Source organism: Panthera tigris, chromosome F2 (assembly GCF_018350195.1).
Source record: "Panthera tigris isolate Pti1 chromosome F2, P.tigris_Pti1_mat1.1, whole genome shotgun sequence".
Lineage (NCBI taxonomy): Eukaryota > Metazoa > Chordata > Mammalia > Carnivora > Felidae > Panthera > Panthera tigris.
In genome coordinates this window covers 17,247,314-17,261,406 of record NC_056676.1, presented here as the reverse complement: position 1 = coordinate 17,261,406, position 14,093 = coordinate 17,247,314, and the positions used below count along the sequence as shown (strand labels likewise).

At 34.2% G+C, this 14,093-nt stretch overlaps 1 protein-coding gene across 5 annotated transcripts in view; it reads left to right on the top strand.

The window, feature by feature from the left end:
* The window catches only part of MYBL1 (MYB proto-oncogene like 1), a 43,143-nt gene that overhangs the window by 17,427 nt on the left and 11,623 nt on the right, over positions 1–14,093 (top strand). For all 5 annotated transcript variants that reach the window (XM_042973102.1, XM_042973100.1, XM_042973101.1 and 2 more), the window contains exons 6-9: positions 4,496–4,670; positions 6,812–6,886; positions 9,396–9,500; positions 13,057–13,290. In XM_042973102.1, the coding sequence (XP_042829036.1) occupies positions 4,496–4,670; positions 6,812–6,886; positions 9,396–9,500; positions 13,057–13,290 (589 nt within the window). The remainder of the gene's footprint in view (positions 1–4,495; positions 4,671–6,811; positions 6,887–9,395; positions 9,501–13,056; positions 13,291–14,093) is intronic.

Here is a 14,093-nt window from a genome sequence, read left to right as displayed (position 1 = left end):
CACTGTGCAAAAGCTTTTTAGTTTGATGTAGTCCCATTTGTTTGTTTTTGTTGTCCTTGCCTGAGGAGACAAATGAAAAAAATGCTGCTTAGGCCAATGTCCAAGGGCTAACAGCCTGTTTCCTTCGAGTAGTTTTATGGTTTCTGATCTTACATTTAGGTCTTTGATCTATTTTGAGTTTATTTTTGTATATGGTATAAGAAAGTGGTCCATTTTCATTCTTTTGCATGTACTTGTCCAGTTTTCCCAGCACAATTTATTGATAAGACTGTCTTTTTCCCATTTGGATGTTCTTGCCTCATTTGTTGAAAATTAATTGACTGTGGGTTTATTTCTGGACTATTTGGTTCCTTTGATCTGTGTTTCTGTTTTTTGTCATTACCATACTGTTTTGATTACTGTCACTTTGTAGTATAGTTTGAAACCAGGGAGAATGATACTTCTAGCTTTGTTCTCTCTCAAGATTGCTTTGGCTATTGGGGGTGTTTTGTGGCTCTATACATGTTTTAGGATTATTTGTTCCAGCTCTATGAAAAATGCCATTGGTATTTTGGTAGGGATTGCATTGAATCTGTGGATTGCTTTTTGTAGTATGTGCATTTTAATGATCCTTCCAGTCCATGAGCATAGTATATCTTTCCATTTATCTGTGCCATTTTTGGTTTCTTTTATCAGTGTCTTAACAGTTTTCAGAGTACAGGTCTTTCACCTACTTGGTAAAATTTATTCCTAAGTATTCTGTTTGATGTAGTTGTGAATGGTATTATTTTCTTAATTTCTTTTTGATAGTTTGTTATTACTGCGCTAGAAACAACAGATTTCTATATACTAATTTAGTATATTGCAATTCTACTGAATTCACTTATTAGTACTAATGTTTTTTTTTTTGGTTGACTCTTTAGGGTTTTCTGTATACAGTCATCCATCTGAAATGGTGACAGTTTTAGTTTTTTTCAAATTTGGATGCCTTTTATTTCTTTTTCTTGCTATGGCTAGGGCTTCCAAAACTACGTTGAATAAAAGTGACAAGAGCGAGCATTCTTGTCTTAGAGGAAGAGCTTTCCTTTTTTTACTATTGACTATGATGTTCGTTGTGGATTTGTCATATAGGGCCTTTATTATGGTGAGGTATGTTTCCTCTGTACCTACTTTGTTGAGAGTTTTTATCATAAATGGATGTTGAATTTTATCAAATACTTTTTCTGCATGCATTAAGATAATCACATGGTTTTTATCCTTTATTTTGTTACTGTGGTGTTGATTGGTTTTGCAGATATTGAATCATCTTTGCATCTTTAGAATAAATCCCACCTGATCATGGTATATGATCTTTTTTTTGTTAAATGTTTATTCATTTTTGAGAGAGTGCGTGAGCAGGGGTGGGTAGGGCTGGGACAGAGGATCCAAAGCAGGCTTTGTGCTGACTGCCGTAAGCCTGAAGTGGTACTTGAATTCACAAACTGTGAGATCATGATCTGAGCTGAAGTTTGACACTTAACTAGCTGAGCCACCCAGGCACCCCTGATCTTTTTATATATAGCTGAATATAGTTTGCATTGATGGTTTCCTTCTTATTTTTTTTGTTTTTCTATTCTTCCCTCCTTCCATGCTGCCACACTTTCAATGAGAATATAAGCCCCATGAAAGCAGGGACTTTCTTTCTTTTTTTTTTTTAAGTGGTTTAAAACAACTAATTTATTTAGTTCATGATTCTTTGGATGGCAGGTGATTGTTCTAGTCTGGGCTGACTGCTGATTTCCAGAGTTTTTCGTGCATACATGGGCAGCTAGTGAGTTGTCTGATGGCTGTAATTCAGGAGGGCCTCATTCCCATGTCCATTGATTTTACACTGTCAGCCAAAGTTTTCCTCCATCATGCTAGCTCAGTCTCATTTAACATGGTGAGCTCAAGGTTCCCACTGCAACAAGAGTGGACAAGCCCTAATGCAAAACCACTTTTCAAGTCTCTGCTTGAGTCATGTTTGCCGTTGTCCCATTGGTCAAGTCTAGTCACAAGACAAACTGGAGAAATAGATGACACATTTTGACTGAAGGAATTACAAATTCACTTTGCAAAGCAGTATTCATGTTAGGATGGGGAAAGTCTATGGCCTCTTTTTCAATATACCACAGTATATATAGCATTTAACAAAGATGTAACTTCAGTGGAGTAGAGTTAATGTTAAAAAGAAGTGAAGAAACATAGTTGTTTCCCCTTGAATGAGCCACTGCAGGGCTATTGCCAGGAGAAAGAAAAGATGACTAAGTTAACATTTTATGAATATTAATCTGAAAGTTGGGTAGAGGATAGTCTGGAAGAGAGAGAGTTTAAGGAAGGATTCAATGTTTATGAAAGCAGCTAGCAGTATCTGGCACCTATCAGTTGCTTACTACATGATCCCTACATCTTAATTTGAATCCAGATGTGAAGTAATAAGGACATGGACTCTGGTAATGGTATGAATGTAATGAAAATGCCAGATGTGAGAAGCAATTTTGAATGAATTCTTAGCATGCCTTGATTACTAGTGGATTTGGAGGTTAGGGGAGAGAAGTAGAAGGAAATTAAAAAGAAAAAGATAGCTTCAAAGCTTCAATCCTTGATGAAAGATTGATTATATATTAACAGGTACAGGGAAGGAAAGGAGAACTCACTGGAGTAAATTTTTGTTCAGATACATTATATGTTAGTATAGGGTAGCATCTCCCACTGATCATGTTCAGTGGGGCGTTGGAAATATGAGTGCAAAGCTTGAGGAAGGGTCAGGAATATAGGAATAAATAGATATTATTGTCCATTTTCCACATAGGGATGATTAGAAAATGTAAAAATTGGATGAAGTGCCCGAGACAGAATACAGAGAGAAAAACAGTGTGGAGATGATCACTGGAGGAGAAAAACAGAAAAGAAATCAGAAAAGGATTATTAAAAAAAAAAAAAAAAGCAAGAGGGAGGAGTGGTCAAAGGTTTAGGGAATAGGGGTGGAGAAAAATGTCATAAAATGTCAGAACTGCCAAAACAGGAAAGAGTTCAAAACAATTTCCTGAGTTCTTATCAGGAGTATTAGAAAAGAAAAATTTTGTTGCTTCAATAGGAACAACAATAACAAGTTGGGATGAGGTTGTCAGCAATACAAAGGAGCAGTCTAGAAAGATAGCTGATGGCAGATTCCCACTTGCAAGATACCTCTTTTGGATCAAGGGGAAGATCAAATCACTAAACTGTGTTTTAGCTCATCAACTTAGATTACAACTGTACCGTTGGAAACAAAGAAGTTTGACAGGATAAGGAAAATTTCTGACCTGGGCAGATGCATGGGCAGAGTGAATATTTTCTTCATTCATTTTGTTCTAATTTCTAACTTTTTAAAATGATTCCAGTGTGTTATTTCCTAGTTTTGCATGCATGTCCATTGTTTGCTTAGCCACTTTTTTTTTTTTTTTTTTAGTTTTAGTTTTTTAAATTTACATCCAAATTAGTTAGCATATAGGGCAACAATGATTTCAGGAGTAGATTCCTTAATGCCCCTTCCCCATTTAGCTCATCCCCCCTCCCACAACCCCTCCAGTAACCCTCTGTTTGTTCTCCATATTTAAAAGTCTCTTACGTTTTGTCCCCCTCCCTGTTTTTGTATTATTTTTGTTTCCCTTCCCTTTACGTTCATCTGTTTTGTTTCTTAAAGTCCTCATATGAATGAAGTCATATGATATTTGTCTTTCTCTAACTGACTAATTTCACTTAGCATAATACCCTCCAGTTCCATCCATGTAGTTGCAAATGGCAAGATTTCATTGTTTTTTGACTGCCAAGCAATACTCCATTGTATATATATACCACATCTTCTTTATCCATTCATCCACTGATGGACATTTGGGCTCTTTCCATACTTCGGCTCTTGTTGCTAGTGCTGCTATAAACATGGGGGTGCATGTGTCCCTTCAAAACAGCACACCTGTATCCCTTGGATAAATACCTAGTAGTGCAATTGCTGGGTCGTATGGTAGTTCTATTTTTAGTTTTTTGAGGAACCTCCATACTGTTTTCCAGAGTGGCTGCACCAGCTTGCATTCCCAAAAGCAGGGACTTTCTTATTCACTGCTATATCTCCACTATTTAGAACTGTGCCTGATCTATAGATGGACAGTTTATCTTTTGAATTAAAAAAGTATTGGGGCTCCTGGGTGGCTCAGCCAGTTGAGCATCCGACTCTTGATTTCAGCTCAGGTCATGGTTTATGGGATCGAGCCCTGTGGAGAGTCTTGGGATTCTCTTTCTCCCTCTCCAGCTGCCCCTCTCCCTCCCTCCCTCCCTCCCTCCCTCCCTCCCTCTCTCTCTCTCTCTCTCTCTCTCTCTCTCAAAATAAATAAGTAAACATGAAAAAATGTATCTAGTTTCATTGTTTGTAAAAAATTTTTTTAAGCACTTACATTTTATACAGGGTTAAAATTTGTGGAATCCCTTTTTTCTTTTTAAATTATACACTTTCATTTCTTAGGACTGATAATTCTATCAAAAATCATTGGAATTCTACCATGCGAAGAAAAGTGGAACAGGAGGGCTACTTACAAGATGGAATAAAATCAGAACGATCTTCATCCAAACTTCAACACAAACCTTGTGCGACTATGGACCATTTGCAAACCCAGAATCAGTTTTACATACCTGTTCAGGCACATATTTTTAATACCTTTATTATTTAAAAAAATTTCTTTAGTTGCTATATGGGAGGATATTTGGTTTCTTAATAAAACAAATACAACATATATTAAGGGGAATAGATATTTAAATTTCCAGACTGAAAAAAAATTGCCTTATCTAGCTGTTAAACCATTAGTGGTGGTTTATCCTACTTGTTTGATTGATAAATATTTTGGAAACAAACTCATTAAAATGTTTCCTTTTATATGTAATTTTTATATTATCTAATTAAGAACCTTAGTATGTACACTTACTAATGCTATCATTCTTTGAATCTTCATTTATGATTCAGTGCTTATAGTCATCTGTGCTTTAACATCCATTGCAGTTTCCTTTTTAAAAATATTTTATGTAATTGTAGTATTACTTATCTCTAAGAGATAAGTGTGTATAAAATGATCTTAAGAAGAAAATAGTCAAAATTCATTCATCATTTTGGGAGGTGTGGTAAATAATTAATTGGTTCTTTGATGACACTCAACTTTGCCTTTCTCCCTAGTAACCAGTCAACTAAGTGATGTCATTCTTTGTTTAGACAGGTTTATTAGAGTAGAGATTGCCCAAGTTCATAATAGGGCAAGCTCTATTTTCTTTACAGTGCATTTTCTTATCTGCAAGACATTAGTTTAGAAGTTTTCATAAGGTTTGTTTTACATTTCTCTGCCTGTCATACAATTTTTTATGTTGAACAATTCTTGGTTTTCGTCACATAAAAGGTAAAGATTAAATCAGGACTTAATAGTGTGCACAGATTTCATTTGAATGTACTTCATTAAATGTGCATGCTTTTGGACATAATTTTAAAAGAATTAATTGAAAAAAGTATCACATCTTAATTTACAAATAGGAAAACATATGAAGACAGTACAGTTATCTGCTGATATTCACAGTACCTTAAGGTTTTTATTGTTTGTTTCTTTACATTTTTCTTTAGAGTCCTAGATTTCAGCAGCATAAACTGAAACATTCTGCTCTGTCTTAGAAAGGTTATCATTTACATTTATTGCTTTAACTCATAGAAACAGTTTTAAAAATTATCTGGGGCCAGGAGAGTATTTAACAGTCTCCATCAAAATATATTGGAAAATAAGAGTATTTCTTGTGCTTTAAGAATGGCTTATTGTACTTTTAATAATTCTTGGAAGATTTATGTATTCATAATTCAACTCAAACTACTAAAAAGATGATTCTAATTTGGATTTGAAAGAAGAAAATGGATTGGTTTGAAATGCTGTTACAGATTTAAATGAAAAGTTTGAGAAAGATAAGTTTCTAATTCATTGGAAATTTAGTGATAACTGATACAAACCAGGTATTATGAAAATTAAATTCTTTGTTAGAAGTTATTTTTGTGATTTTGCAGCAGATAGTGATTTAGGTAGGCCATTATAGAAGATGAACAATTTTATGTTTATATTCATTACATATTTAGGTTTTTAAAAATACCTTCTCTTATATTTCATTCCACCATTGCACACTAAATTTGCATGAAACTTTGAAATTCTTATTACAGATGCTTTAGAAAAGAAAAAATAATTCTTAGTCTGTTGTCAGAGTATTAAAAAGCACATGAGTGATTATGACGTTCTCTGAGACAAGTAGTAGAAGCAGCTTCATATCTTTCACACAGAGATTGGCATGGGGAGTAGGAGTAGGAGATAAGAATATTGAAAAACCTGCTTTAATGTCTGTTCTTGTGAGTGCTTTGTATGGACTAACCCCTTCTTCTGAAAGATAAGAAAGAACGCAATTACTTTGTTTTCTCCAGGAGATAGAGCAATCCTTCTAAGAGGAGATTAAAAAAAATAATAATTTGGAGGATAGTGTAGATAATAGATGGACTGGTTGGCTGATAAATACAGGCCAAGTAATTCTCATATTTCATCCAGGAGAAGATACAGCTTTCCTAAGAGTTACAACTTTTCGTTAGTAGATTCTAAGAACAAAAATGTAGCTGTTAGAAACTATTATATGAATGAATATTCAAAGTTAACAGAGATACTTCATGAGTTTCTATTGTCGATATTTGTCAAGAGTTTTTATGTTCTGCCTCAGATTTAAAAAATTTATATGGTATTCTATGTATGATACTAATGTTTTAATTCCATTTTAGATCCCAGGCTATCAGTATGTGTCACCTGAAGGCAATTGCGTAGAACATGTTCAGACTTCTTCTGCCTTTATTCAGGTAATTTTTTATTTGTAACAAAAAAAAAAAGAGAAAGGGAAAAAAAAACCCCACACTTTCAAACATATATTTGAAAGTTCTGGGGCGCCTGGGTGGCTCAGTTGGTTAAGTTTCCAACTCTGGCTCAGGTCATGATCTCACGGTTTGTGGGTTCGAGCCCCGTGTTGGGTTCTGTGCTGACAGCTCAGAGCCTGGAGGCTGCTTTGGATTCTGTGTCTCATCCTCTCTCTGACCCTCCCCCACTTGGGCTCTGTCTCTCTCTGTCTCTCAAAAATAAATAAATGTAAAAAAAAAAAAAATTTTGTTTTTAAAGTTCTAATAGTGCCTATTTCCTCATCCATAAAATTAGGATGAAAACAATACTATCTGTTCTATTTACTTTGAGTATTATTACACTAGAGGAGAAACTTTTGTGAGTTTGAAAAATATAAGCTGTACAAATGTAAGGTGGTTGACAGCACCAGTAAGGTATTCCTTTCATTCTTCCAACGTAAAGCATTAGGTTGTGAATGGACATATTTTTTGTTTGTTTCTTTTGTTTTTCAAATTTTGTTTTTTTTTTTTAATTTACATCCAAATTAGTTAACATATAGTGCAACAATGATTTCAGGAGTAGATTCCTTAATGCCCCTTACCCATTTAACCAATTCCCCTTCCCACAACCCCTCCAGCAACCCTGTTTGTTCTCCACATTTATGAGTCTCTTCTGTTTTGTCCCCCTCCCTGTTTTTATATTATTTTTGTTTCCCTTCCCTTATGTTCATCTGTTTTGTCTCTTAAAGTCCTCATATGACTGAAGTCATATGATTTTTGTCTTTCTCCAACTGACTAATTTCACTTAGCATAATACCCTCCAGTTCCATCCATGTAGTGGCAAATGGCAAGATTTCATTCTTTTTGATTGCCGAGTAATACTCCATATACTCCATGGTGTGTGTGTACACACACACACACACGCACACACACACACACACACCATATCTTCTTTATCCATTCTTCTATACTTTGGCCATTGTTGATAGTGCTGCTATAAATTTGGGGGTGCATGTGTCCCTTCGAAACAGCACACCTGTATCCTTTGGATAAATGCCTAGTAGTGCAATTGCTGGGTCATAGGGTAGTTCTATTTTTAGTTTTTTGAGGAACCTCCATACTGTTTTCCAGAGTGGCTGCACCAGCTTACATTCCCATGGATATATGTTTTGATAAACTGGGTAGAATATAGATGATATAATATAAGTTTTTTAATGACCTTTTTTTTTTTTTTAATTTCCCAATTCTGGGGGCTCCTGGCTGGCTCAGTCAGTAAAGCATGTGACTCATGATCCCAGGGTAGAGATTACTTAAAATAAAATAATAAATTTCCCAAATCATTTCTGTTAAATTGAAAATATTTGCTAGCATTTCTGATTTTTTATTTCTTATTGTATTATTTTTTAATATTAAATTTATTGTCAAATTGGTTTCCATGCAACATCCAGTGCCTATCCCAACAGATTCCCTCCTCAATACCCCTCACCCACCCTCCCCTCCCTCCCACCCCTATCAACCCTCAGTTTGTTCTCAGTTTTTAAGAGTCTCTTATGTTTTGGCTCCCTCCCTATCGGACAAAGGGCCAGTATCCAAAATCTGTAAAGAACTCACCAAACTCCACACCCAAAAAACAAATAATCCAGTGAAGAAATGGGCAGAAAACATGAATAGACACTGCTCTAAAGAAGACATCTGATGGCCAATAGGCACATGAAAAGATGTTCAATGTCACTCCTCATCAGGGAAATACAAATCAAAACCACACTCAGATATACCTCACGCCAGTCAGAGTGGCCAAAATGAACAAATCAGGAGACTATAGATGCTGGCAAGGATGTGGAGAAACGGGAACCCTCTTGCACTGTTGGTGGGAAGGCAAACTGGTGCAGCCACTCTGGAAAACAGTGTGGAGGTTCCTCAAAAAATTAAAAATAGACCTACCCTATAACCCAGCAATAGCACTGCTAGGAATTTACCCAAGGGATACAGGAGTGCTGATGCATAGGGGCACTTGTACCCCAATGTTTATAGCAGCACTTTCAACAATAGCCAAATTATGGAAAGAGCCTCAGTGTCCATCAACTGATGAATGGATAAAGAAATTGTGGTTTATATACACAATGGAATAATACGTGGCAATGAGAAAGAATGAAATATGGCCTTTTGTAGCAACGTGGGTGAAACTGGAGAGTGTTATGCTAAGTGAAATGAGTCATACAGAGAAAGATACCATATGTTTTCACTCATGTGTGGATCTTGTGAAACTTAACAGAAGTCCATGGGGGAGGGGAAGGAAAAAAAAAAGCATCTCTTTAGATACCAGAGGGATTGTGATATTGAGCATTTGGGATTTACTTGAATTAAGCTTTATTAGAGAAAATAGATTTTATGTTGCATAAAAGAAAATAAAAATTAGAACAACAACAATAATAATAAAGGCATTATTTAAATAGTCTTTCTATTTTACTTATTTTAGCCACCCTTCATTGATGAAGATCCAGATAAGGAAAAAAAAATAAAGGAACTTGAGTTGCTTCTTATGTCAGCTGAGAATGAAGTTAGAAGAAAGCGAGTTTCATCGGTAAGAAATAAGCTTAAGTGTTTAGACCTTGTTAGAAGTCTTTTTGTGCTCTTGTAGTTTTCATCAGCATTGACTTTCATATACTAACACAGAAAGCCTATTCAGTATGACTTCATATTTTAATACAGACTAAAAGTAGTTTTTCTAATTTGCAACTTTGAGGTTGCCTGATTTTGATATACAGCTCTTTGAACGTATTTTACAGTGTTCTGTACTAAGATGCTTTTTGAGTCATAAATGTCAAGCAGACTTAAGGTATGATTATATATCTACACATATGTGTATATGTATATATATAAAAATATATGTCTCTATATATTTGTAAAATGTGTGGTTTAGATTAGTCTTTGCTTTTATTTTAGACATTCCTTGTAATGATGGCTTTAATAGAAAAAAGTTTAAAAAATAAAGAACTTAATAGACATGTAGAGATTTATGTGCTCAAAATTACTTTTATTCTGTCCTTGAACATTTTTTCCTATTTACTATATTAAGAATACAAATTCGGTAATTTGGAAAAAAAATAATAACTTAAAAAATATAGGGAAAGGGAATATTTAAATTTTATGTTCTTTAAAGAAATTTTTATATGGCTGTTGGGTTTTGGTTACTACATGTGCAAACTCTTGTCTGGGATTTGGTTGGTGAGAACAATTAGGAGTATTAAATTAGGATAAATGGTAATCATCCTAGCTAAACTAGGCTATGCTTGATGGACTAAAAGAAAAAAAAAGTTTATACTTAAATGACAGTTTTAAAAGTTTAATATCCTGAGACTTTTTACATTTAGGAAAAGGTTATTCTTGGTTTGGGGCTTAATGAGGGGACTATCCGTTTAAGGTGACTAGGAACTAATACAAAATTGCTAAATAGAATTACCTGAGATCTTGAAATAGTGTTAGGAGGCACCTGGTGATGTCTTTATACCATTTAAAACAGTATTAATAAAAATGACACTTGTTAACTAATGGACAAGATATATACCATAGGAAGCATAGTTTTTGTTTTGAAACTGCAAAAACCATGGGCAAATAGGAAGACCTAAAGTGCACTTGTTTTAAAGTTAATTTTGTTTTTTTTTTTAAGAGAGTCCACGTTTCTAGATAATTATATCATGTTTAAACCATTTTTGATTTTTTTTGAGTCTACCATTATTACTATTATTATTATTTTTTTACTTTATTTTATTTTTTTGAGAGAGAGAGAAAGAAAGCATGTGGGTAGGAAAGGGGCAAAGGGAGAGGAGAGAGAGAATCTCAAACAAGTTCCACTCTCAGCGTGGAGCTGGACACAGGCTTGATCCCATGACTGTGAGATCATTAACCTGAGCTGAAATCAAAAGTCGGATGTTCAACCAACTAAGCCACCCAGGCACGCCCATTTTTAATTTAACAGGAAGATATAACTAGCTAAAAGAAATGGCATTTAAAATGAAGAAAGATATTAATTTTTTAGAACTTGTTTATTTAAATATCACTCTTATAAAGATCTGGTTGGAGATTCTAGATTCTAGAGGGAAGTTGTTACACCCAGTGAATTAGTCTATACACATAAAGTATGTGTGTAAAAGTATTTATTATTAAAAATTATGTGATAGTAATTATTGTCATTTACTGGGTATCCATTATGTTGGAGCATTGTTAAATATGTTTTATGTATTCTTGGTAATCCTTATTATTAACTCTGAAGTTTGTGGTTTGTTGTTAGAAATTCATTGTTCAGGTGTGTCTGAAGGTAGCCCTGTGGTTTTTCCACTGGGCCTAGTCACCTTTGGAATCTTTTTCCCACCTCCAAACTTAATTGAAATGCTTATGGTTTGGAAGCTATCTCCAGAAAGTGACCATAAACTCAGAAGTTGGCTGTGCTAATAAAATAAGATTGCTTTAATTTCTTTTATTTTGGAGAAACTTTAAAACAGGTGGAACTTACTTTGTAACAATGTTGAAAACTTTTTTCACCTTACTTAACTTGAAACTTAACATTTTGTTATTATGAATATCTAGCACAGTCTAGTAATTTTTTTTTTAAAGTAATAGGTACCATTTTTTTAGTACTTCCTATGGACAGGGCAATGTACTCTCTAAAATATGGTAGCTACTAGCCCCATTTAATTTTAAATAAAATTTAATAATTGAGTTCCTCAGTTGCACTAGTCACATTTGATTCCTCATATGGCTAGTGGCTCTCATATTGAGCAGTTTCAGATGCAAAAACATTGTCATCACCTCTGAGAGTTCTGTTGGACAGAGCTATTATTTTACATATTTTTTCCCTAGTTTTGTTAAGATATAATTGACATACAACACTGTATGTCTAAGATGTGCAGCATAATGATTTGATGTATATTGTGAAAGGATTACCACAATAAGTGTAGTTAACATCTGTTATCTGATACAGGTACAAAACTATATTGAAAAAGAAAAAGGGAAAAATATTTTTTTCTTGTAATGAGAACTCTTAGGATCCACTCTTTTTGTTTGTTTGTTTGTTTATGTATTTTGAGAGAGAAAGACAGCATGCATAGGGGAGAGGCAGAGAGAGGGGGAGATAGAGAATCCCAATGCGGGCCTTGATCCCATGAACCATGGGATCATGACCTGAGCCAAAATCCAGAGTCAGACACTTAACCAACTGAGCCACCAGGTGCCCCTTAAGATCCACTCTTAACAACTTTCAAATTACATATTGTTTCTTAACCATGACTCTTCAAGGTCTCTTTTCATTTTTTATTATGAGATACTAGGAAACTAAGCTCAAAAGATTGCCCAGTGTACCTCTTTAGAGAGATAAATAGGACACAGTCTCTGACTTCAAAAGATTTACTCCGCATTGAGGACACAGACAAGAAATAGGATATAGTGTGATAAGTCACAAAGTTTTATGGGAACACATAAGAGAGGTATCTAAGGATTGGGTAGTCAGAGAAGGGTTCCTAGAAGAAATTCTATTTGAGTGCAGTGTTGAAAGACAATGATTATATTCTAGCAAAGTAGGTGAACTGGAACATTATTATAAGTGAAACAGGTAAAAGTGGATGATCAGATGGAGTGCTTTCCAGTATTTGAGGTGTATCTTAAATGAAGAATACAAGTTTTCCTTGGTCTGTGTTGGAGAGCATTCTAGATAAAGGGAGCAGCAGTATGTGCAAAGACACTCTAGGGTAAAAGACTAACTCATGAGGGAATTGCAACAACTGTAGTTGGTATTTGATATTTCATAAAAGGAGGGCTTGTGAGTGGAAATGTTGGGAGATGAAGTGTGAAAGGTAGAGAGAGGACAGATTCTGGGAGTTTGAACTTTATGTTGTATACACATGCTAATTTTATCTTACCATGACATTATACATTTAAAAAAAATAGAGAAAAGAAATAGAGTCAAGAGGTTTAATGAAAAAAATGTTTACATCCATTTTGAGGAAAGACAGTATATTTGCTGCTATATTTTTAGCTGAAATGTTGTGAAGTGTGTTATTCTAGAAAAAACTCATACTTAAAATCCAAATTTATGCTTAGGTTGAGAATGACAAATAATATTCACATTTCTTTTGTACTTTTAGCAACCTGGAAGCTTTTCTAGCTGGTCTGGTAGTTTCCTCATGGATGATAGCATGTCTAATACTCTAAATAGCCTCGAGGAGCACACTAGTGAGTTTTACAGTATGGATGAAAATCAAACTCTGTCTGCTCAGCAGAATTCACCCACAAAGTTCCTGGCCGTAGAGGCAAATGCTGTGCTGTCCTCTCTACAGACCATCCCAGAATTTGCAGAGACTCTAGAACTTATTGAATCTGTAAGTTTGAAATTGTGAGATTATAAAAAGCTCAATTTTAGCTACATGGTTTCATGTTCAGAAACTTAGTTTAAGGGACACTGACCAGTTTCATTTTAAGCATTCCTTTATATGTCATGCTTAATTTTGTTTTGATTTTTTGCAGTGGCTTTTGGCATAAAAAATTGTATCTATATCTCAAGTATGTAGTTTGTCTAAAATTTTTAGAAGTTTTTTGTTTTTTATTGTACAAGTTGTACAAGTATATTAGAGTTGGAAACTAGAGGAAACTGTAAAGAAGAAAAATCCTCATAAGCCCAGAGTTAATAATTTCAAGTATTTTCTTTCAGGCTGTGTTCTATACATATAAAACATACATATATGCATATATTTTTAAACTGAAATGTACTCTTATGTATTATGTTTGTGGATTTTTTTGACATTATATCATGAGCATGTCTTTGTTTTCTTAACTGTTTTCTAAACTTCAATTTTATCCTTTCAATTGAATGTAACAAAATTTATTTACTCAGTGTACTGTTATTGAACATTTAGGTGGTATCCAATTTTTTAGTATTGAAAATTGCAGAGCATCTTATGTAAATTTTTGTATAAAATCATGATTATTTCCTTAGGTTAGATTGAATTTCTGGATCAAAGTGTATGGCCATTTTGAAGATGTTCTATACACATTTCCAAATGACTTTATAGAATTTGATAGTATTTTTCTGATACAGAGTAGAGTGCACAGTTTTATGAAGAATTGTACTCTTTGATAGTAACTTAAAATAATTTATTCTTTTTATTTAAAATACTTTGGCAGT